Here is a 23,140-nt window from a genome sequence, read left to right as displayed (position 1 = left end):
TAGATGTTGTATCTACACTGGTGTTCAGACAAGCAAGTCAGGAGAAATTAAGAAACGTAAGTCCTTCAAATTTGCCTCTATTTAAAAAAAAGTAATAAAAGTAGACAAGAATAAGCAGATGGAAAGCATCACTAAAAAAGCTGAAATATCTGTTTAAACGGTACTGTAGAAAAGGAATTATTGATTCAACATGCACAGTTCCAGCTGGCAAGTTGACACCAGTCAGAAAGACCTATTAAGGCAAAACAAAGAGTCCCAAGGGCAAAAGTACAAACAGATTCTTTTCTGATGTGATAAATTAATTTACAAAGTAACTTTCAAAAACAGAAATATCTGAGATGTGCTTTATGTAAGAAGTCAAACATCTACCATGACAGGTATGCCCTGAGCAACTGGAAAGGCATGCAGAAGCAAGCAAAAAAGTAATTTCTTTGTTAAATAACACTAGGCAACTACAAAGAAGAACTTACAGCAATTATCAATACACAAAACAAAGTGGCAAAGAAACAAAGACAGTACAAATGCACTCCAACACCAACATTTGATGACAAATTCTGAACTATGAAATAACAGCATCAAATTATACAGTCATTTACTATGATCTAGAGAAATCTCTGCAAAAGCATGCTGATTTGCCCTAAGAGTGAAATGTTTGACATTTTTCATACACAATCTCAGATATAAGCCTACTTTCTCAAAAGGTTAAAGTTATCTTTTTCTAACCAAGCAACTTCTCTCAGTTTCTTCTCCATGGCACACATCAACAGATAACATGTTAGAGACAAGGCACACATAGGAACTAGCTTTCAGAAACATTAATATTTTAATATGGGTGCAGAGACCAAAATTATTAGGATTTCATTTACTCTGAAATATCTCTCGATACATTCTGCATGTCACATATAAATACACCTACGCCAAAAGAAAGTGCTTTAACTCCATTCAGATGCTGAGAGAGAAATATCTTATTATACAGAAGCTGTGCCAAATTAATTTTAATTAGACTTTAAATTATAATATATTCTCATTTTATTTATTTAATAAAGGCTTAGTTTGCATATGTAATCCATTCAAAATAAACTAAAATAATCCCAAAACAAAATGCACATCCATGCAAATTTTGTATTGATTTAACTAAGTTTATAATTGCATTTGAATTAGTGCTACTTAATCTTTGTCTAGACTGTACATAGATTCATGAGATTTCTTTCCCAATACTTGCTCCCAAGATTCAATTCCAGTATAAAGGTACCAGGAAGGTGTAGAAATGACATGGAAGAAGATACGATTCCCAAATGCAAAATCGACTAAGTTTCCCTTTTCCCTTGACAATAAAGCAACATTAACACTTGCATACAGGGGTTAGGGAGCCGTAGAGCACCCCTATTCTCCCTATGGAAATAGTAGTGTATTACATTAATTAGTGTTTTGCAATGCACTTATGGAACTCCAGAATAAAACAAAATCCTAGAACTTGACAAATTGTTGCTTAGCTGCAAAGCCAAAGAATAGAAGAGCTGGCAAGACAGCACAATCTAGTAACTGTCACTGAATACTGGTTACAGGTACAGACATATTGGATATTCACTTCAGCAAATTATACGCCTTTTATTCTAGCCCTTGAAAAATCAACCTCAATTGCTGACCAACTGTGCTGGCGGGGACATGCTGGGGGGGGGGGAGGAGGGGGTGACTGCAAACAAAGAAGTATTGCAAACAAAGCAATATTTTCCCCCAAGATCTAACACTAGTGTGTCTTAAAAGATTTTTTCTCCTTTACTATTAAAGTGCAGAAGTCATGCCCCTAAAGCAGCTAAGTCAGGCCGTTCAAAAAACATTTACACTCAACTTTGTCAGTTTGGATAGTCTAGCAGCCAGCTTTTTCTTTTTTCAAAGCTAAGAAGCTTTGTCAGCTTCTCAGGAAGGATTACTTACGATGCCATCTGCAAGCAGCGGCAACCACATATTTAGTCAGATAGAAATAGCATTTCTATTGCATATAAATCAACCTTCCAAGCATAAAACAATGAGAAGCATTTGAAGAAAATAAGTTACAGATGCATATCAGTCTTACCCACTCAGAATGTTAAGTACTTCAGCACTGAATCATCATCTTTGAAGGAAAAGCTTTGCAATTCACTGTTAGTACCTGAGTTATATTCCAGAAAGCTGAAATAAGTAACACCAGCACCTCCAAGAAGTATCCTTTACCAGAGGCATAAAGAAGGCTCACAGTAACAACTAACACAGTTGGTCATGTTGGAGACCTCCAAGATGCAACAGGGTTGAGACAGATCTGAACAGTTCCTGGGGGGTTGTCTGTTTTTTGTTTGGTTTTAAATACACTGGCATAGGATGTGCAATATATTCAGACAACTTCTGAGTCTCTTTTATATCAAAAAAAGAGGCTGTGAGCTCTTTTCTCTATATGCTAGACCCAGGGTTGGTGAGGAAATTATTTTCCACTCTCCCTCACTTATCACATCTAGCTAACATGTGCACCAGTCCTCAGAGTCCGATCACTTTCTCACTTCTGAACTTACTAGATACATACAGAAGGATGGAATGTAGGTACATGTGGAAAATAACAGGAATAAGAAGGCGGTGTGAGTATTTGTCAGAGCCACAAACTTTATGAAATGTGTAAACTTTGTTTGAGGTAATATACTTCCTGGATCAATGGGAGTGACCACTTGTTTGTCTCAAAGGAAAAAAATGAAAGTGGTATGGTTTGGATTTTTATTTTTCCTACAAAGAAAACAAAATTTAAAATAGTACTTTTTTTTCCAGAGGATGACATAGGACAAGCAATACTAATCATTAGGCTGGGAACATAGCTTTTCCTCAGACAATCTCTGTGAGCAACACATCTGCTTCACTTTTCTCATGGTTCCAAAAATGAATCAGCACTTGTGAAAGAAAAACCTGGATGTGTTCTGCTCAAATACACCAGAAAAAGGCATAAGGAGACAAGCTGCTCAGTGGGAGATGTTAGGGCTTCAAAGAATATCCTTAATTCCACTGACTTCAATATAAACCTGTATTGTTCCTGCTTGTTTTTCCCCAGGACTCTAAACATTGACGTTCATGAGAAAGAAAAACCAAGAAAGGGGAGCAAAACTTTGTTGGCTGGATTAACATTTCACCAATTGTACTAAAGAGTTATGATCAAAGACAGTGAAACAGCTCAAGTGATCAGATTTGGTATACTTCAAATGCTAACAAATTATTTTGAAAACTTAATGGTAATTAAACAGGTCAAGAACACAAGATGAGAGGACCCTGCAGCAAGTTGTGTCCATGCAAGAGCACAATATCTAGCTACACTGCAACTTCTGAAAACCAATAAAGATAATGTTAAGGAAACAAAGCAACCTTAACTCTACCCTCATTGAGCTGAAGTATGTTGATAATACAAATACTTGAATACAAGTTTTGTTTGTTTTTAAACACAGATGCTGCAGAACACTCTTCGCAGGCAGAGACACAGAAGGACAAAGCTTAATAATTTCTTTGTCCAGGTAACATTTGAGTTTGATCAAGAAAAGTATTAAGAACTATATATGAGTATCTCTCACTCGAAAAAGTAAGCCTGCTTCATGTAACCAACATTTGCTAAAGATTACCATCTTCTCAATCTTGTCTTGAAATTTTTTTTCACTTATTCCCTCAAATGAAACCAAAAACATTGCCACATTGCCATGCAGGTCATCACACAACTCACATCCTCCATGACAAAAGGATCCCCGAGAAATTTCGGGATTACTATTATTACTACTATAGTAAACAATCTGTGGTAACCAGGACAGCAAATGTATACATCTTTCAACATACACAAATTGGTTTTGCTCATATCACAATTACAGAACTACACCTGTTTGCTTTAATTAATCCCTCCACGTATCTCAGCTTCATATTACAGATTTCCAGTGTTAAGAGTACAGCTAAACTCTATTTCCAGCAAGTTTGTCACTTGATAAATGCCTAAATTTCTATAAATGTTTAGTGAAGCATGGTGGTTAGTCCAGACCAACTTTTGTATAGCTGTTACTGTTTAGTCTAGATATCTTAGGCAACAACATACTTTTAAAAATTGATTCCAGTGAAATTTGTTTTGCTAGGTACCAATCTCAAACAAAAGTTGTAATCCCTTTTCCAACACAATTCTTGTCAAAAGTTGGGAAAAAGTAAGAGCTATTTTTTGTATAAGACTACTTTTATGAACCAAGGCTTAATTCTTTCAATACCCAAAATTAAAAAAAAAAGAAAATCCATGATATCAAAAATTAAGTATTTTGGATCATTTTTAACCACTGGAGCTGAACAGATGTACCCACAAATATTTCCAGAACCAAATTAAGCTCACAAAGCAAAAGGGAACATAAGCAGAAGAGAATTCTAACTACACGTGGATAGCACCTTAGAGGTCAGTTTCTGCTCTCCTACTGAAATTACATTGTTTCCTAAGCACACAGACTATTGTCTGTATATATTCTATTCTTTCAGGGAAAAAGCAAGACTGAAGAAAATAAGAATAGGAAAAAAAAAAAGAAATTGAGAAAGTCAGATAGTGACCAAATCTATACAAAGATTACTTTATAAAATAAAGAAAAGTAGAGGGAAACAAAAAGGTAAGTGTCAGACTAAAAAACTGGATAACTAGACTAAATCATGGAATTCAATGAGCGGTAATAAAAAGACACTTGATCTTTCAGAAGCACTTTAATAGGGACTGCCAAGGATATYATGCCTAAAATGATCTGCACCTCCCAGGCAGTATAAAGCCTCAAAGAATAGTCTTCCAATTGTAAAAGTGTGGTTCAAGAATAAAAAAGTTCTTCATAGTTTAGAGACTTGTGTTATTTCAAAAAAAGCTAGAGAAAACTGGACACTTGGGCAACAGTGATAACAGGCTGAGATTTTAAGAAATTGCTTTTTCCTGTAAACAAAAAAGAAAAATGAGATGCGACCATTCTTCTAAAAGGTCCACATATAAAACTAATAGTTTTGAGAATTCAAGAAAATATGAAAAACAAAACAAACAAAAAACCCCATGGACTTATGGTAGAAAGCAAAGCTAACAAGCCTAAAAATATGAAAAATATTTTATACTGAATTTTATGCTGTTTTCACATTTGCATTTTTCAGCAATAGCACCTTTTTCATGAAGCTGAAAGTTATTTTAAATGTATATTTTTAAAATGAAAATGGTAGATCACAGCTAAGTACTGCTGTCATGACAGTTAATATTTCATTGAAGTGTCCAAGTCAGAATCACCATTTCACCTCAACAGGATGCCACACTGCAACATGTAGTAAACAGAATGGCGCTAACCTCCCAAAACAATGGAGCTTGAATCTATTGAAACAAAGTATGGGAAAAAGGGTTACTAAGCTAGTGCAGCATTGATTAGATAGCAAAGTGTCAAGATGGTAGCACCAATTCTAGTAGTGTTCTATGCAATTTCTCTTTGGTATTTTGCATCTAGGCACTGAGAACATTCTGTTAGTAGTCAACATCATAGATTTACAGCTATGTCATTGATTACATTTTCTTTATCAGTGACTATATGCCAGTATTATTCATGCTCCCCTCTTTCACCAATTTTTTATTGACCAAGAGAACGTACATATAAAGTTACCCTCTAACTTCATATAGACTATATGTAGACTGTGATTACACAGTCTAAACTGAACTATTAACACAGCTAACACCTGTTATAAGTAACCCCTGCATCATATTCCTCGAATAGTGAAATATAGCTATAATCACATTTCTCAGAGTAGTTGAGGCTGGGAGGGACCTCTGGAGGTCACCTAGTCAAACCCACTTCTCCAGAGCAGGCTGCTGAAGGCCTTGTCCAGTTGAGTTTTGAGCATCTCCAAGGATGGAGACTTCACAGCGTCTCTAGGCAACCTGTTGCAGTGTTCAGTCACACTCATAGTTGACATGCCCTCACATTCATATGCTTAAATGAAATTTCTTGTATTGCAATTTGTGCCCATTGACTCTCATTCTGTCACTGGGCACCACTGAGAAGAGTCTGGCCCCATCATCTTTACTCCCCCAGCCATCAGATATTTATACACATTGGTAAGATTCTCCCCAAGCCTTCTCTTCTCCAGGCTGATCAGCCTCTCCTTGTATAACAGATGCTCCTGTCTCTTGATTATCTTTGTGGCCCTTTGCTTGACCTGCTCCAATATGTCCAGGTCTCTTCTACTGGGGAGCCCAGAACTGGACACAGCACTCCAGGTGTGGCCTCACAAAAGTGGAGTAGAGGAAAAGGATAGCCTCCTTCAACCTGCTGGTGACACTATTCCTAATGCAACCCAGGATACTGTTGGCCTTCTTTGCTGCAAGATCAACAAGTTGAACATAAGTCAGCAGTGTGCCCACCAGGACTCTCAGGTCTTTGTCCGCAAAGCTGCTTTCCAGCAAGTTGGTCTCCAGGCTGTACTGGTGCCTGGGGTTATTCCTCCCCAGGCGTAAGACTTTCCATTTCCCTTTGTTGAACTTCATGAGGTTCCTCTCTGCCCATTTCTCCAGCCTGTTGAGGTTCCTTTGCATGGCAGCACAACCATCTGGTCTATCAACCACTGCTCCCTGTTTTGTATCATCTGCAAACTTGGTGAAGGTGCACTGTACCACTGTCCAGGTCATTAATGGCGTCAGCATCAACTCCTGAGGTAAAGCACTAGTGACTGGCCTCCAGCTGGACTTCATGCCACTGAACATAACTCTCTGAACCCAATAGTTCAGCCAGTTTTCAATCCACCTCACTGTATACTTATCTAGACCATACTTCATTAGTTTGTCAATGAAGATGTTATGGGAAACAGTATCAAAAGCCTTGCTAAAGTTGAGGAACACCCACTGCTCTCCCCTCATCCACCAAGTCAGTCATCTCATTGTAGAAAGTGGCTATCAGGTTTGTCAGGCATGATTTCCCCTTCGTAAAAAACTACTCCCAATCACCTTTTGTCCTTCATATATTTGAAAATGGTTTCCAGAACTATTTGCCATCTTCCACTTTGTCCCCCTCCTTCATTAATTTTTACTTCTGTTCTTACAGAAAAATTTACTTACTACAAATAATAAGGAAACATAACTAGACTACTAATTTAATTGAATCATGATGGACTTAAAATATTGAAGATTCGAATATTTCAATTACAAATGCAAAATGGTATTGTTTTTAAACACATGGTAACAAAACCACAACTTCATTTATGTACTCAGTCTTATTTTTGGACAAGGGGAAGCCAGGAAATCCAATTAATATAATTTTTAATTTATATAGAGATGCCATTCAGATTTAAAACATCTTGGTTTATGTCTAAACAAAAGCAGAAGTCTTGGGGTACTACACCATTTATATCAATTACTTCTATTTAAAAGAAAAGAGGGGGGAGGGGAAAAAGAAAGGTATTTCAAGACCTTTTACATTATAAAAATTCCTGCAACTTCAGAACACAAATATACACAGCCCTATGCAATTTGTTCTGGAGAGCAAGTGTTCTGTAGAATATTTTTCATGTTAATGATTTGATTATTCTAACATTTTTTTCTTCTGTAAACATAGTACAAAAAATTAAGTAGACTTAACTAACTTTAATGGAGGCTTCACTATTCCTTCTCACAGCTGACTTAATTTAGAGTGAATGGTATACAGCTAACACTGTCAGGAAGAGATCCCTGTAGGGCTGAAATACTGTACTTTAAGAAACATACACAAAAATGGCTAGATTTTAATAAAAAAATAGGAATTATTTAACAAATGGAGGCTTCAAGAAGCTTACGTTACTAACAATTATAAAATACAAACTTAAAAAATTCTGGCAAGCTGCAGCAAAACATTCCCAAGGAAGATTTCATATTGTCAAACAATGAATAAGAATTTTTGAGCTAACTGATATGGAGAGAGATTTATTAGAAAATAGCTTTGAAGAAAGGTATATGAAAACACGAAATAAAAGACTTCAGTTGTGATGAAACTTCTGCAAGTCTGAAAAACAGATCTTTTATAGTCTCCTCCTCTAACTATTAGTTTCACCCAAAAGATCTCAAAGGAGAGGGAGACAGTATTTGTCCACCATTATGTTACAGTACACAAGAGGATTTGTACACAGCAAGCAATTAAACTGCTAGAAGGTCTAAGGAAAAGGGAGAAGATGGGAGGAAGGATATGGCTTTTGACTACGCAGCTCAAAGGGATCCACGATCACATAGCATAGGGAATGAGTGAAGGAAACCTTGGAAAGGGAAAAGCGCAAGAGAAAAGACAAAGTGAATGTGGTGTRAGAGGAAAAGAGGAAGGTCTGCTAAGGGAAGGTATGTGACTAGACAGCGCTAATATGTGTAAGTTGTACTGAAGGAAGTGAAAGGGCAGAATAAGTGAGAAAAATGACTCTACCTAGAAGCCTATGATTTTGGGGGGAATCAAAGAGATGGGGACTTTTGGGGCCTAGAATCTGAGTATTGGGAGGAAGCAAGAGATGAGGAGACAGACAAGAGGTTTTGATGTATATAAGGTATTTAATTGAATGTGGAAGGAGGTGGCAGAGGATGAGGGTGAAAGATACAGCAGGACATGAGAGCTAGTGTGTCAGGATGCATAGCTGTAGGGCAAACAAACCAGTAACTGCAATAAGGAGGGAGAAATTCGCAGAGAACCCTTTCCTATCTCTTTGACCTACTGGCAGCTTATGAACTAATGAGTCACAGGATTTCCCCTGGCTTGGAGGGATTAGAACTGTGTACTATACAAATATTGATGCTTCCAATTCTTGAGGACAGAAATCTTGCTACAAAGAAGCAATTTCTCCCCAGTTCTCACTGGGGCATTTTTGCTCTTCAATGTTGTTCAATTGCTGTTCAGTGTTGTTCAATGTTGTTATGTTGTTCATGCACCTAAAAGTTTTCATATCTAATACTAAAGCACAACAGCAGAGATGCACATTGCATTATCAATACAAATGATGCTTTCCCATCTAATTTAAGTGATTAGAGTTGGTTTGGATAATTTGATGGTATGCTGACTTACCAATGCCAGCAAGCAATGAATGCTTAGCAAGTCCTCTCTGTTTCTCTTTACTGTATGGGAAACAGCAACAAATCTGCTGAGCAGCTCATACCTAGTGATGATAGCACAATACAGCTGAGGCATATAGTACTATTATAATCCATCAAGGGAGACACTGAAAACATAGATTCAGCACAAAAAGCAAGGTAGAGGAATACCCTCTATTATAGCTGGACATTCTGGAACATTAACCACCACAATAAGCAGAATGCAAATTTAAAATCCTCATTTGAAAAAAGTTAGCTAAGCTAATTATTAAGCTTCATCTTAACTAATACTAGCCCTATTAGAACATGGATTTGCTCAGACTCAAAACAGTAGTTAAACATATTAAAATATAAATAAATTGAATTATGTAATTTTTAACTCATTAGGCCAAGAATGATCCTATGAGCTACATACACAGCGCAGGGCGTATACTGCACACCTTTCAGAGTCAAGAGGAGGAGGACTTCAGGAGCTATTCATAGGAAAGATGTCCTCAGGTACCCCACTGTCCATGACATGGGACAAGTTCAGGCTAGGCATGCATCTGTGACCCAGCATAACCCAAGAATGACTGATATTATTACTGGCTCCTGTTTTCCAGCTGCAGATTTCCCAGAGGCCACACTGTTAGCACAACCCTGCCATTGCAAGCAGTTCAAGAGTTACAGTTTGATTACTCCTGCCTCAAACTGACATCCCGATGAATTGTGGGCATAGCTTAGTTCACATGGAGACTACTCCGTTGCCTCAGGAGAAAAAGTACTAATTATTTTGCATTAGCTCTATGTAAAAGGTAGTTATCCTGTAACTGGAGTTCTGGGCCGTGCAATCCCTGCATACGTAACATATATTCCATGCTGCTAGAGACAAGAAGTTTGATTTTACCAAGAACACCTGTTTGGCTTGCCCATGAATCCTAAGATGAATGTAACTGAGTTTAGTGAAAGATGGAGCATCAGTTCCCTTCTGCAGATTTCAAGTACTTATGCATAAAGGAACCTGAAGACAACAGGACAAATAGTTAAATACACAATGGATAAGCTCCCACAGAAGCTGAGGGAATGCCCGCAACTGCAATAGACTCAGAATATAAAACTTTAACTGTAATGGCATGTCCTGTGCTGCAGAAAATGGTATAATGTGTAGACATGCCTGTGGTAGGCCAGTTAATCTGCTGGTAACTTCTCAAGCATTTGTTCCAGTATGCATACTGAGAGAGCAACTCCTAAGCAGTCCAGCTGTAAGTCACTTTTGTTAGCTAATACCTGAAGATTATACAACCAAAGGCATCCAGGCAGAAGCCTGCACTGGTACATGACTTGTAAAGTATGTAATACACCAAATATCAAACACTGTATACTAGATRAAAATGGGAATGTTTTCAAGGAGTCAGCTAGGCCTGGGAAATGCCGTAACATTTCCAGTGCTGGTTTTCTTTTCAGGAGAATCTAAAAGATGTATCCAGATGCCTGTTTTTAGAAAATGGTGAAAATGTTATCATTCTTCATAACTCAGATATCCTGTCTAGGTACCACAGCTAAAGCAGCTACTATAGGTCACCTGAAATGTAATATTTAGGTTCACAACTTTAGTCCAGAGCACCTAAGAGTTAAATCTGACTGTATTTTTCCCCCCATTCCAAAGGGACAGATATTCTAGTGCAAAGTATAACACAGAAATGTAAAGGAGGAGCAAGACCTACAGGGAGAAAACCTGTTGTCTTCTATACCAAATATTAACACTGCCCATAACTGCCAGTACAGTGTGTTTCTAATATCCACTTACAAGTCTATTTGCTGTGGGTGTCATATTAGATACTATTTTGCAGAACAAACTGAATGACATGGTGTTGCTTGGTCACATCTTTAACCTACTGAACACATAAAATGAGAACCACGATATTCTAAACTAGCAGCTTATGTGGCCATAGAAACTTCTCATCACCCAACAGCCATCCTGTACATCTAGAAGCAGCAGCAACAGGGCAAGGAATTCAAATTCATCAGTGAAAAGCCAACATGCAGGTTTGCTGACTTTAATAGGACTCAGTCCTATTAAGGACTTAGGCTGTTGCTTCATTTCACAACGAGAGAAATGACTGGAAGCAATAAGTAAAATTAAAACATTAGAAAACCAAACAGACTTCACAAGCTATTTAATTCACTGGACTCCTGTTTTCCTGCCTGCCATGGATTATAAGTAATGGAGTTTAAGAGGAGCTCAGAGCTCCGGTCCTGTGAAAGCAGCTGCTGAAGAACGGAAGGTGGTTTAGGATTGGGATGCAGCTGTGCAACAGGCCAGTCTTACTCTGTTCGTCCTCAGTGTTTCTGGCCCATCAAGCAAGTGCCACATCAACAGACTCTGCCTTTGGTGCTGCTACGTGGAGAAGCTTTTGAAAATATCACCTATATAAACTTTTGAGATACAGAGCGAAAGTCCTCAGGTACCATGAACATGGTTTTCAAGTGTTTGCAAAGTTTATCAAAATTACAAAATAGAACTAAGCACATTTTAATCTGTCTTACAGCTGGCTCACTGGAAATATGGTTTTCAAATATATACTGCCCTACAAGGCACATTAGCTTTTTTCCAAGAGGTAACTAAATTCCAATATAAAATAAATTAGCTTACTTCTGTGGTGTCCATCAATCCAACAATAAATGGGGAGTTTCTACAATTAAAGCAATTCACAAGCCTTTGGTAAGTGTGCCTGAAAAAGTGATGCAGTTTATGATAATCAGCATTTGCCTCTTCTACTGGTGAAGCTCTCACAATCACCAGCATTTACAGTTTAACTTTCTAATACAGAACATCCTCTCATATATTTTTAATGAAGCAACTGGCATCTTTTGGGAGACAGTATTAGCCTAAAGTAATCTGCTGATAAGGTCTATTTATTATCTTCCTCATATAAAAATGCTCATAAGTCGTCAAACCAAAGGTCCATCTAGACCAGTACCCTGCATCTAACAGCAGCAATAGCAAATGCCAAGGGAAAAGCGTTAAGAACATGGGATGTAGGAATTCTTGTACAGTCTCAGTCTCCAGCAGTTCTCAGCTCTAGGGTTTCTTGAGCCAAAGTGCCTACGGATTCTTCTTCCACGGATTTATCTAATCACCTTTTAAAGCCATGTAAGCCTTTAGCCTCATAATAGGACATTTCACAGCATCAATGTGTTACACATAAAACATCCCCTTTGGTCTGAATCTACCATCTAAGAAATTAAATCAACAGTATCTATAGCCTGTCCACTATTCTCATGAGAAGAACTGAACAAGCTTTAAATTTGTTCATACTTTATCACGAGTACCGGTACACTGAAATATGAATCGCTGATTTATTAGTAATATTTTTCTTGAAAAGAAATCCAGATGTTCAGAATCTCTGTTGGAAGGTGTCTGTGATGGTGTTTGCCTACTTCTTTCATAGTTGCCATCACCACAAGAAAATTTGAGAGGGAAATCAAGGACAGACTTCCATTCCTCCAGGCACAATTAATGCATTTTCCTTTGCTTTTATTTTTAAACTGGAAGTTTAACATACAGATATAAAAACCTTTTAAAAAAAGTCACAAAATGTTTTGAAAACAAAAAATATTTTCTTTAAGCCACAGACTAAGCAAACTCTAGAAGAGCTTGATTTTTGAGAGGAACTGCTTTGACTGCCACAAATTACTACAAATTCTTCTGAGGAGTTTCTCCTTAGAAATACTGACAGTGCATCTGCTATACTTTTGATCATTTTCTGCACTGTCCTAAAGTAACCAAGAAAGGAAGGAGAGGCAATCACCACTGTTTTCCTCTAGTGAAAATGAAGATTAGCAGGTGGCAAAAGATCCTTCTGTTCAAATTTTTCTGATTCTCCCACTGCTTTTGCAGAAGGATGTGGCTTTACTGTTTCTTAAGATAAAACAGTTATTTGTACTGTTAATTCGTAAGTGCAACAACTGTTGTGTATAGACAATACATATATAGATTTTGTAGATACAAACATGGCCATTGCTCATCACACTGAAGTAAAGGATGAGCTCTAAGGAGAATGACCTGAGACTTGGTGCTATTTCTGAATAAAATGGAGAATCTGTTATAGGAGAATAAAAATGTGCACTGTCGCTACTCAGCTAGAGGGATAGGAAACATGATACTTCAATGCTTATGACAGAAACTACTCATAGAAGTTAATAAAGACTCAGAAATAGAATTAGCAAGATATGATACTAAAGAGTTTGCAAAACGAAATGTTTTTTAAACTGTTGGCATATTCTTGGTAGCACTAGGGCAAATGAACTGATATCACATATCACAGACAAAACATCACTTTCCAAAGGATTTATTTGTTGCATTTTATCTTATTTGCTAGTGTATGCCAGAGTACATAATTAAGGATGAACTAAGAAGGTCTTAAAGACTGGGTTTTAAAATGAAAGGTTAACTGACCCTAAATTATAGCTGTGTGAACGTTGTAATGAACTCATTAGATTTACTAAAACAAAAATGCATTTGTTAAACTCTCCCTGCAATGAAAAAATACTGTATTCTTTGCCTCTCCCTCCACAACATACAGAGAAAGATTTCTTTATATAAAGACTTGATGCCTTACCTCTAGATCACAGCTGTATTCTGTGCCATCCAGGAGCATCACTTTACACTGCACAGTTTTAATTTTCTTGGGAGACTTCTGGGGAATGTTCTCTGTTTTAATTTCACCTGTCTGTACCTCTTTGGTCTCCCTTTTTTCTTTTTCTACTTGTTTTTCTTCCTTTTCCTCAGCAACTTTTTCAACTTCCATTTCTTTACCATCTTCCTTGGCAGGCTGTATGAAATACAGTTAAACAATGAGCCCAACTTAAGAATGTGAATTTTCTTTTTAATTTCTTCATTTCTTTCATATGCCACCAATAAATAAGGCATTAAGCTTTCATTAAAGCATGCAGGTACTGAAAGCACAATAACCAGTTCCAGCAGTAAGGTTTTCCATTTGGGGACAAGATATTGAAAAACTGTTTTTTCCTATTCTTACTCTCAGACCACAGATGGTGCCTTTCCCCCCCCCCCTTTCTTTTTTTTGAAATGAGAATTTCAGTGACACCCCTCCCGTCCCCCCTTCCCCCACTGCTAACAGAAAAGAACTTAATGAGAAGCTCCAGGAATTATACAAAATGAAAGAACACTGCTTACAAAAGTCAAGCTATATGGAATATGAGGTTTATCAAACTGACGTGCAAATTTTCAAAAAGCAAGACTTTGGGGCATCACACAAGTTGGGTTTGCCCTTGTGACTCAGCATCAACCTCCAGTAGCCACATGCATGGCTTCTCGTAGAGATAAAGTACAGCATAAAAAACTGAGATCACAAGGACTCTGAGATAACTAAAAAAGATAATATTTGGATTAAGTTACCGTGGAGGTATTTGTGTGATACACTGACTTCAGAGACAAAGCTGACTTAAGAAGTTTCTACCCTCATCCCTGCTCATTTCACTGCCCCTTGGACTATCCCAAAACAAGGGTTTGTGAGGTTACACTATAATTAGATTGCTAAAATGACTGCAGTCAAAAAATAAATCTGTCACAGAGCAGGAACTTTTAAAGACAGCTTTACTACTCATATAACTGTATCAACCCACCTGCAAAAAAAGCCAAGTAACAGTCAGCCTTCCCTGATATAATCCCTATAAAGCCTTACTTGTGTTACATAAACTATGAAACAGGACCCCTTAAAATTGCTCTTAAGTATTCATTAGCTTTCTCACATTTACCTGTGTTTCAGCACTGCTAACAGAGTGCTTTTCCTCTTTCTCATCTGCTTTAGCATTATGCTGATTTTCAGTTGCTGCTTCTTCTAAACTCTTTTTTGGCTGAGCCACCTCCTCTGGAAGCTGGCATTCACTTTCTTCAATTACTTGGTCTTCCCCTACAGCCTTTTTCTTGGCCTCATCTTTGGGCTCTGCCAAGGTGTAGGATTTTTGTTTCTTAAGCCATGGGGGCAGGAAACGAGAAATACCCTTGCTTTCAGACGAATCCTTTTCCTTCTTCTGGCTACTTGGGCTGCTTTGGCTAGTTGGCACTGGGACAGAGGAAGAATCTAAAGCTTCTTCAGAGAATGCTTTTCTGGACTTTTGATTTTCTGGAGTATCTGATGCTTCTTCAGGCTTGTCCTTGGCTTTGTCTGCTCCCGCCTGCTCAGAATCTTTCTTTACTTCAGTCTCCGAGCCAACTTCAGTCATCATTGTCACAACTTMAACTAAAACAAAACAAAAACTGTTTACTGGTTCTTACATTATTTGTAGTAACAATCTACAAGGGGTGCTAAATCAAGAATATCAGGATTAAAGAACTACTCAACTGCAACCTCTTCAAACTCTCAGCTCAAGAGCAAAACAAATCAGGAAGCTAAAACCTGACGCCATATGGATAATAAAGATTTTCAAAAATACTCAGTTCTGTGAGCATTACACTTACTTTTGGATACACCTGCTACAAGAAAAGGCAAAAAGTGGTGCAGGTTCATTTTGGTAGCAAAAATGGTTATGTAAACACTCAAAGGAAAAAAAAAGCAATTGCCTAATAGCTATATACTGGGGAAATTTGAGTTGGTTGTAACTATGAAAAGGGGAGAGAAACAAATACAAATGAGTAAAGAGGAAGGGTCAAAAGGAAAAAAGGCAACCTAAGTACAGCATATGACAAAGGAACTGCTTCACAGTTAAATGAAGAAGACTATAGAAAGATTGAAGGGGAGAACAAAAAGTACCTAGATCCTAGGAGCCAAGAAATTTGTCTGCATTGTCTATGGCCTGAGGGAGAGATTCTGCAGTCCAGTGTTCTATTACCCCTATACAAGGTGCACACTTATGCAGGGTGGGGTGGGGGTTTATAAGATGAGACAGGTCAGAAAAAAAATGAATGACAAAAAATTGTAATTTGGGAAGACCAACCAATATAGTAAATATCAATGGGAAACAGTTTGGTTCAAAACAGGTAACTTTTCAACCATCTTTTATATATGGAACTACAGATAAATCTGACTTAATTATATGCTCAGTCATATATGCTCCTTTTACTTTGAGTCAAAGTAAACACACCAGATAACACCTAAAACCTCATTGTTTTTCATTTATTGTGTCCCCATGTATGGCAGACACATGAAAGCATCCGAGAGGAACAATGATCTCATTAGAAAACCATGAAGATAAGCAAGCTGTGAGTCTGAGATAATGTAGCTGCCAGTCAGAAGCATCAGCATTCACTGCTTGCACACAGAGCTATTGTATACCAGAACAGACTTTACTTTCCCTTATTAAGGGTTGCAACAGTCTCGCTTCACACCTGAGAGTAGGGCAGAATGCTAGACTGCCTTCCTTCTCAGTCTTTCCTCTCAAATGTTCAGATTTGTCAGTCGGTTGATACGGTTCCTCAAGTTCCTAGGATCAATTCTTGAAATGTAGCTGTCTGAACAGAAGGATTCCTGCCACCATAGATTAACCTTACTCCCTGACCTCCCTGAGCCATGACTAGCTAGGTGCTTTGCCATATTACCTATGAAATCATTTGCTCTCTGATTATCATATCTCAAATATTTGCATTAGTGACACCACTATGTACTGTGTACAGCTTCAGAGGAGCTGGTCAGCTAAATCTCTCCCAGAAATCAAGGACCATGAGAATTAATTTAGATAATCAGTTTACCTGCTTTGCTGCAAAGGAACCGTAACATTGACTAGTTTGTAAGAACAGAAGGCTCTCCATTTTGTTTTACCCTAGTCCTATATTGAAGGGACTCAGCTATTAATGTTTAAGTTCTAATCTGCAAAGAAGTCTTGATTTGAAGTCTAAACTTAGAACACAGGATCTTATTTAGGAAAAGATCTGTCTCACTTCCCTCAAGGACCACTCATGTTTGCTGAGGAAAGCTTCAGAGTGCAGTTGTGTTTCCCCATAGGAACCTGGATCATATCCAGAAATGAAAAACATACTTTGAGTATAACAAGGAGTTTAAACAAAAAACAAACAAAAAACGCCCCCCAAAAAATCAAGAGAGTGCAGCTCAAAATCATGGTCGAGTATCCTGAAAATTTACAGACATTAGAACAGAGGGGAATGTGGAAGTGAAACACAAATCCTAGAAAGCTTCTTTTCACTGCTGTTGATAATCTGCATCTTAATTCACCGCTTCCATTACGGTATCTCTTATTCATCAGCACAAACAAAAAAATCCAACACCTAAGCAACTCATTTGTCCACACACTTCTGGATTTCATTTTCAAGACAAAGACCTGAGTAAATACAAGTAGCAACTGACAGTCCTAAACTCGTGTTCTTTCTCAGTTTTTCATTCTGAAGTTCACAACAAACTTGAGAAATCAAAATTTCTTTGATAGCTATATCCCTACAGAGTGTTCTACTGGGATTCTCAGAGAGAAAGCATCATGTTGTAGAGGGGAAAAAAAGAAAGTAATCATCCTGTTTACCTTGAAATAATGTACATCTCAGTCCACTAAAAGCCAATATGGGTGTCTGTGCAAGTCATGCAATGGTTTATTAGAACTCCCCTAAGTGCAATTTTTTGGATCATATTAGTAATTCCACTTCAGAATCATTATCAAATCAAATAATTCAGATCAATGTTGCATTTTAAAGAACATTCCTGGATGAGACTAGAATTAAAAGACAATCAGTTTAGTGAAGTATTGAACAAGTTTTAGAAAGTTAGAACAGAACCTACATGAAAACATTTTTATATGTATGAAATCTAATTACCTATTTTCAAATTAAGATTATCTTTAGCAATTGAACCCAAATCTACGTATTTATACACTGAAGGTGACAACAAGCACTGGGTTTGCTCCTTCCCTGTGACAGCTATACACAAAAATCAAGGTTAACTGCACAGGCTGAAAAGACAGACTGCCAACGCTGCATTTTTTTTTTTTTTTGTCCCAACAACAGTCACATGACAAAAGCTTATCAGAGCCAATCAGTTTCCCATGCTGTGACAAGACCACCCAAGCTGGGGCCTGGCCTGAGCTCATGCCATCAAGTCATCCTCTTTGTAAGCCTAGAAGCTAAAGCGTTGATGGACAGAATACCAGGAACAATCCTATATGACACACAGTCAAACAACAAAATACGATTTCTTCTAAAGCTCCGCAGTTTATAGGAAAGCCTAATCCGGGTCACTGGACAGTTAAAGCTATGTTACGATTCAGATACGTGGCACGGTAGTAATGTCTTCTGCTAAAAACATTTGTCCCAAACGTAAGCCAACTAAAAATCACTTTTCTCCCTACAGTTCTGTCCCAAGTACCCCTTAATGCTAAATGGGAAGCTCATTTTTGACTAAGTAACCAGGTGAGCAAACCAGCATTGTCAGTCTTTACACTGGTCAGCAGATGGTGCCATACTAGTTCTAAAAATCAGTAATACATTCCAAAGGTCAATCTCACAGCAGCAATAATCTTGCATTTCAAGTATATTTGCCAAGTTATGACAAGTAATTTTATGTTGCTAGAGAAGCATTAACTACATATTTAAAGTATATGGAGTTTCAGAGCCCGGCAGACAGAATTATTACTCCATAATGCTACAGGTTATAATTACACGCGTACGTGCAAGTGTATGTGTGTGTACATGCATATACACACAAGTACAAGGCCTCTAAGCATACCTCCAAGATCAGAAAAAACATAAAACAATGTCTTCCCAAAAGATATTATGCTTTTAAAATCATATTTCCAGAGGATTCCAAGAGTGTGCGTGGTGGCTAGCAGCCCCAGAAAAAGCTTACTGGGAACTATACTCATCACCATTCCTTTTCCTAGAGAGCTGAAGCCACTAGTTAAAATCACATATATTTTGTTAGTCTACATATCTACATCCATTCCATCATACACTGAATATTTGGAAGCATACAATGTTTTCTCCCCAGTTACAGTAGTTTGCCTGTATTAACAAGAAAATATTTTTGTTATATAAATATTGAAAGATCATCAAGTCTGTAAAACTACATTTTGCAGTGTTAGAAAATTACTGCAAATGTGCCATCATTCCTTGCAATACACAGAATACCCAAGACTCATCATAAACAAACTGGTGTAGAAGATGACATGAACTTAAAAGAGGCTTCTGAAACAATAATATTTATAAGACAAATACTACAGTAATTCTTCAGATCACTGTGCAGAAAAAAAAAAAAATCAAGGATCCAGACAGAAAATGAAGTGAGATACAGACAAAGATATTTCTGGCTAAAACTGCAAAATGAGTAACTGCAGTCTTGATGGAATGCTTTCACAAGAAAATTATCATGGTGACAGATTTCCGTAAACCAGCACAAGGAAAGTTACTTCAATTCCTCTTTTTAAGGTCAAAACACAATCTGCAAATACAACTATTTGTCAGTATCTTTGACTCATTAAAGTAGCACAACTGCATTTATATTCCCTATGATTCAAATGCTCCCAGCTTTTCATGTAACTTAAGTGCTGGCAGTCAGTTTATTTTGTTTAGTAAATAACTCGGAGTTCCTGCAATCCATATACAGCTTAAACTGAATTATCCTCTAAAACTGATACTTTTAAGAGGTACACTCCTCAGAAAGGAAAAAGATATTACTACTAGGAATAGAAATGTGAAGATTCTTTAAACATTTCGTATCGTTAAAATGATTTGTTTGCTGACAGTAGGTAGTAGCCTAAAATGTGTGACAAAACTTAAAGTGCTATTTTTCAGAATTTTAAATAAAATGCATTGAGCTCCGCATCATTTGTGTAACAGGATCCATATAACATATATAAAAGCTCATCATAAAAAAAAACCTTTCAACAAAAATCAAAACAAATACCTTTAAAGTGCTATACAAAGGCAAGTGTCGTTCACTTTCTGAGTTTTGACGTTAATCAAAATTACTTTCTGAGATTAAATTTAAGCAAATGTGCATCTTTCAGCTGTCTCGATACTCTCTATTTCATATACAAAGGAATCTGGATTCCTCTGGAATCCTGGGACAGAAATCTGTTACTTCTGTATTTACAATCTACAAATATTCTGATATATCAGGGCAAACATCTCAAATAGAGCAACTTAATTCAACTCCAGAAATCTCTTCCCCAGAATACATATGCATATCCAGTTAGTTCTGTGCTGCTCCCTCCGAATGAAAAAAAGTTACAAGCTGATGAAAATCCAACAGTCTTTTTGAAAAGCTTTCATGAGCAAGAGTGACCCCACCCAAGGCCTGACACTGCTAGAGAAGGACATGCTCAGTGGAAAAGCACAATTTAGTTCCAATTCATTTAATTCCAGCAGTCAGAAAACGCACATGGGTCAAAAGACAGCTCTGTTTTCCTGTTATCTGTCCAAATGAAGAACAGTTTGAGAAAATCTCTGCACTATCTTGAACTCAACATTGCAAGTTTAGGGTGGTTTTTGATTGTTCATGTTACCCTCATGGAAACCATAATTTTTACACATTAAAAATAGCAGTAAGTGATCATTTATTCTAAGCAATACTTTCTCTCCAGCCTCCACTCCCTTCCTTCACCCCCCCCACCCCACCCAATGGCTCTGTTATACATGGCAATACATACAGTAATGCCACAATTCCAAAGGCCAGCCCAACATTTCACTTTTTCCAATTCTTAAGGAAATCTGAAAAATAAAATAAAATAAATCTATTTGGGTTCTGTAATTTATTCAGCTTGTTCTGATTTGGGGGTGATTTATTTCTAGAGGTCATGATAAATTTTTAATTTCCAACTTTCGTTCTTTCCATTTATAACAACAAAATTAAAAATAATTTTTAAATACTTACAACATTAAGGTTACTCTTACATGAATTCTGCTTCCAAAGCACTTACAAGAATGTGGTTAAATCAAAGCATTTTTGAACTCAGGTTGAAGAAATAAATTACTAGTATCAGAGATTTTTGCCATTTAAACTGAGAGGTCCCAGTACAATAAAGCTCCATGGATGCTGAAATCCCAGACGCACAGCATTGTTTTGGTAAGTATCCATTTCCTCTTCAATGGTAGTCATATAGAGAATTATTACTATTTCACATGTTTAGGAAATGTACGAAAGCACGCAAAAAAGGGAAATAACTGCAATACCAGAATTCAAGGTCAGGGAAAAAAGAAAAAAAAAAAAGAGAGAGAGAGAAAGAGGTGACTAATCTGTGCTTTTGATAACGACACCAACCACAGCACCCTACAAGCAGAATCCATCTGCAAGTTCCTTTCATAAGCAGATCTAACCATTAACTTTACTTCATCAGTGTGTCAAGGCTGAATGTCACAGACGCAGACACTGCCGAGATCACATTCAAAATGCCTATTAGCTTTTTATTTTAGTTTGTCCAGCTTATGAACGATGGCCAGAAACCAACTGGAAAATGCATTAAAACAGTTTGCTCTGTCACATACAAGAATAGAGTTTAAGAGACCAGCATTGTTTACATAGCTTCAGCATATAAACATAGCCACAAAAGTGCATTTTTTGAGTGGCAGCATCAGTTCTGTATTTCAGCTTCCATGTACATTTCATGTTGTCAAGTATGAGCACTACAGAAAGAATAATTCTCTTTGGCAAGTGAGTTTAAGAATACATATTGATGTTTGCACAATAATGAGGAAAGTGGAGATAGAAAAACCTGGGGAAAAAGTGACATGAAAATTATAACTCATTTTATACAGATGATGTGTGGAAATTTTCACTTACTACCAATTTTGTTTAATATGTCTAAATTTTTCTGAATCGAGATGCAAGTTGAAATACAAAACTGATGCTGCCACCACTCCTACCAATAGTGAAGTCAGTTTCAAATTCTTGGTTAAATGGGTCCCTGGCAATTAATCTTAAACAATCTTAATAAAAAATACAAATAAGTGTCAAAGCTTCAAGCTATATAGTGAAATATTTCTAGATTTCTGTAGATAAGGTGCAGCTGTCTCTTCTCTGGCTATGTTGCTGCTGATAGGTGAATTAACTGTTGAAGGACTAGCAGAGGTCTTGACACACACAAGAAAACAAACTCAGGCTATTAATAACATAGCATAACAAAATTCTCAAAATATAAACAGAAAACTAGAGTAGTTAAATGTACGGTGAATCACAAATGCTGCTGCAATAAATAAATGCTATCCTATATCCTCTGCTAGTGCTCTAAATCTCATGTGTTAAATACCTGAGATGTCTTGTGTTGACATTTGAATTTTTATTTTGCAGCTAGCACAAGCTAGCAGAGTCTTTTGCATGCTACTGGAACACAAGCACACTCTTTAATGACCAGAACTGACTTGCTCATTGTGCTTTTTCCTGGGTTATTAGAATGCCCATACTATGATTTATGTAGGAAAAAGCCTGCAGTGTTCTGCTTTACRTATTTATATTTACTGAAGTGTATAACAAAGTAGTGAAACTACAGATAATAGCACTCTTCAGGAAGTTTGTATCTACTGCTCCTGTGGGAACATAACATTGCCAATCCCAAGCAACAAAAAGCAATGAACGAGAGATGCCTCTTAGTTGAGCAAATAAAATTAGCAGCCAAAATTTCATTGCTCCCATAGGCTCTTAAGGCTCGTATTTGATTAGGAGAGGAACAACATCAGCGTTTTTCTGAAAGTTTCCCGATTCTAATTTCCCAATAAATCAGTCATGACAAGAATCCCACCGACATTTTAACCACTGCAACAACTCTGAGCTAGATGAAGTGAAATGATGCCCTTTAAGTCGCAAATGAGTCTGGTCAGACCGCCACATTATTGCACAGACTGCAATGCAAAAGAGAATTTTATGCTAATAATGCTGGTTTTGAGCTTGGATTTTAGCACTTAGCATGTTTTTTAGTCATCTAAGTGCTTTAACTCTGTTGTGCTTTTTGGAAGGCCATTCCCAGTGTGAAAGCTTAAAATATAAAACAGATAACAGGATATGCAGGAAAACCCCAAGGGAGTAACTATTTAAACAAAGTTTACTTTGGAGAGTTAAGGAAAGAAGACAGATAAGAAAGATTTACAAGAAGAATTCATTTGTGAACACCAAGAACAGGGTGGGGAGGAGTATC

At 37.2% G+C, this 23,140-nt stretch overlaps 1 protein-coding gene across 9 annotated transcripts in view; it reads right to left on the bottom strand.

Moving 5' to 3' along the window:
• Positions 1–23,140, bottom strand: part of EPB41L2 (erythrocyte membrane protein band 4.1 like 2) — a 125,305-nt gene that overhangs the window by 61,594 nt on the left and 40,571 nt on the right. For all 9 annotated transcript variants that reach the window (XM_026085726.1, XM_026085725.1, XM_026085733.1 and 6 more), the window contains exons 3-4: positions 14,834–15,318; positions 13,675–13,887 (exon numbers count right to left, since the gene is read on the bottom strand). In XM_026085726.1, coding sequence (XP_025941511.1) covers positions 13,675–13,887; positions 14,834–15,318 — 698 coding nt within the window. The remainder of the gene's footprint in view (positions 1–13,674; positions 13,888–14,833; positions 15,319–23,140) is intronic.

Source organism: Apteryx rowi, unplaced genomic scaffold (genome assembly GCF_003343035.1).
Source record: "Apteryx rowi isolate R43461 unplaced genomic scaffold, aptRow1 scaffold_671, whole genome shotgun sequence".
Lineage (NCBI taxonomy): Eukaryota > Metazoa > Chordata > Aves > Apterygiformes > Apterygidae > Apteryx > Apteryx rowi.
The sequence above is the reverse complement of the archived record's forward strand: the minus strand, read 5'-3'. Positions and strand labels throughout refer to the sequence as shown.